This window comes from Zerene cesonia, chromosome 15 (assembly GCF_012273895.1).
Source record: "Zerene cesonia ecotype Mississippi chromosome 15, Zerene_cesonia_1.1, whole genome shotgun sequence".
Taxonomy (NCBI): Eukaryota; Metazoa; Arthropoda; class Insecta; order Lepidoptera; family Pieridae; genus Zerene; species Zerene cesonia.
The window spans coordinates 445,484-448,259 of NC_052116.1; the positions used below are offsets into that span (position 1 = coordinate 445,484).

The following is a 2,776-nucleotide window of genomic DNA, read 5'->3' on the forward strand; positions in this document are numbered from 1 at the left end:
AACCAATACATTTTAAAGTCTATTTAAGCGATTGGTTACTTAGAGCTATTCTTGATAACTTGCTTAATTATTTATAAAGCGTGAAATGCATGTTTGTCTGCTCATCACGCAAATACAGTTGAACTGATATAAATTTAAACACATGCTCGGTTGCCCGCTATGAGAAAAAATATCAGCCGAGAATGGCTAGATCTATAAATACTACCAAGTATCAAATACATAAAAAATTAAGAATAGGTCCCATACCATGGATATTTAATATCCTACTAATATTATAAATGCGAAAGTTTGTAAGGATGTATGTGTGTTTGTTGTTCTTTCACGCAAAAACTACTCAACCGATTGCACTGAAATTTGGTACGTAGACAGCTGGACAACTGGAATAACATATAGGTATAACTACGGGATACGGACTTACGCGGGTGAAACCACGAGGCGCAGCTAGTATTACATATTTTCCTTAAATTGTATTATTTTCATAGTTCGTCGAACACCAATAGCAACTATAATCCCAGTAAAGTTCGTTTATTGTTAGTTCAAAGTTTATAGCTTCCTACTTACTAATACTTGGATGATCCTACTAATTCCTCTCTGTTATAGTATACAAGCTGTATTCCATCGCGTTATTCATTATTTACATAGGCTACAGGCAATGCCCTGTTATCCAGAACAGTTCATATAAAAAATGCATAATTTTTAAAATAAATAACGTGATATATATACATTGACGAATATTTAATGTCAAATTAATATTTAAAAGAACGCAATAAGCAGACAAACATTCCACTTTTAAACACTAGCTCGATATTTTATTTTTAAAATTTAAATATAGAACTATTTCTTTTTAAAATTTAAATACAAAACTCCATGCGCGCTATGTAATTTTCGAACGACTCCAAGTAACCAACCACGAGCGATTCCTAATTTGAATTATCAATCAATATGACGTATCCTACAGCCGCACGCGTTCACACGATCGTCGCCTGCTCAGCGACGTGCGTACGACTGCGTAACGATTCTCACACGATATCGTGACAGGAGTTCCCGTTGCCGGTGCGTGTTGTCTTTGTGGGCTGCGCACGCGCCATTGCGTCGGAATATGGCGGCGGGCAGTACATTACCTGGAAATAAGAAATATATGAATAAATGTAATGTAAAATAGTAAAACATTTATATTTAAAATCTTATATTTAAAACCTAGGGACCTAAAAACGTGCTAACCTCAGATATATCGTAGTGATCCGATTTGTAAAATTCTTTCAATCTTAGATAGCAAATTTATTTAGGCTATAGGTTATACGAACTACGGGCGAAGCCTTAATGCTGATATTGTCCATTAACTCCTCAGTCTACTATGTCGGGAAATTATTAAACTTAAGGGTACAAAACCACCCAACGACCTTAAAATTTGGGCTTGCGTATACAGAACATAATATCTTAACATTATATTTATAACAAGTAATATACAATGATCCCTGCTTTTCTACTATTATTATTAATACGAATGTAGTTCTGTTTATCTCTTCCTCACGCCTAAACCTCTCAACCGGTTTGGATGAAATATTAGACAACGATAGTTTATGACCCGAGAAAGGGACACACATTCATAAAAAAAGAAATGTGAGTAATAGATAAACACAATTACGTTCTATTCAATTATTATTTATTGAACAAAGTTGGATTCCGATTATATTATATTAGACAAAAATCTCAAATTAACTTTAACATAAAACAACGTAAACATAACATTATAAATAGAAACGGAATTAGCAGCGAAAATATTTCACAAGCCAGATATTAAAACATGCTGAAACAATAACAATACGTTTTACAAAAGCAACCATTAAAAAAATAAAAACAAAATTGTAATCCACACAACTAAATTTATTATGAGTAAAAATCCCAACATGACGCAAAACTTATCGAGGTTTCATAAACAAATGTATGAGATTTATTCGAAATAACTGGCATCCCTTTGATGTTGATTAATTGGGTTCTTCTTTAGGTGTTTTTAATAAAGTATAAACAATGGAACAGCGGAACAATAGATGTATGTCGGAATATCGACATACCTACTTCAAAGTGAATGGGTATTGAACTACGACTAACCTTTGATAGATGTTATGTGTTTTTCATTTATGAAATGTGAAAACATCAATAATTAATTGTTTTGTCTTTTTAACTGTCATCTAATCGCAAAACAGGTGGACGCTATTGAATAGAATTTATATGTTCCTCTGTCCAATATTTACAATTGTTATTTTAAAATTTCAAACGAATTTCGGGTTCTAGTTTGTATATATAAGTTTGTTCGTTTTAAACTCACGAACAACTGGACCGGCTCAAAAATTATTTCACCGTTGGATATATCATCCCTGAATGCTTCAAGCTATATATATACCACGGGCGAAGCGGAGGCGGACTCCTAATACGATGTAAATTTTGTACGAGCTGATTTCTTGAAGCCTCATTATCGCCACAATTTCACTAGATATCTCATCAATATTTTCAATATTATGCCCCCTCGTAATTAGTCCAAGTCGCCCCCCCGCATTTAGCAATAACGCCGTGACCGGGGGCGGAGGTCGGACAAGGGTCTATTAATGGGGCCCTTACAGAAAGCAATTAGATGCCATATCCTTATAATTTGCACGTGGCACTTTCGTTGGTACTCTACGATTTAATGGAAATAACTGTTAATAGTTTTTGAACCATGTATTATTATTTCTATGTAATTAATTGGTAACGAAGAAAACTTGAATATTTAATAGCTAAA

General features: G+C 33.6%; 1 protein-coding gene across 2 annotated transcripts in view; it reads right to left on the reverse strand.

Annotated features, from left to right (window-relative positions):
- Positions 1-474: 474 nt before the first annotated feature.
- Positions 475-2,776, reverse strand: part of LOC119832350 (allatostatin-A receptor) — a 97,115-nt gene continuing 94,813 nt past the window's right edge. For both annotated transcript variants that reach the window (XM_038356013.1, XM_038356014.1), the window contains one exon: positions 475-1,121. In XM_038356013.1, the coding sequence (XP_038211941.1) occupies positions 1,020-1,121 (102 nt within the window). In that variant the 3' untranslated portion in view covers positions 475-1,019. The remainder of the gene's footprint in view (positions 1,122-2,776) is intronic.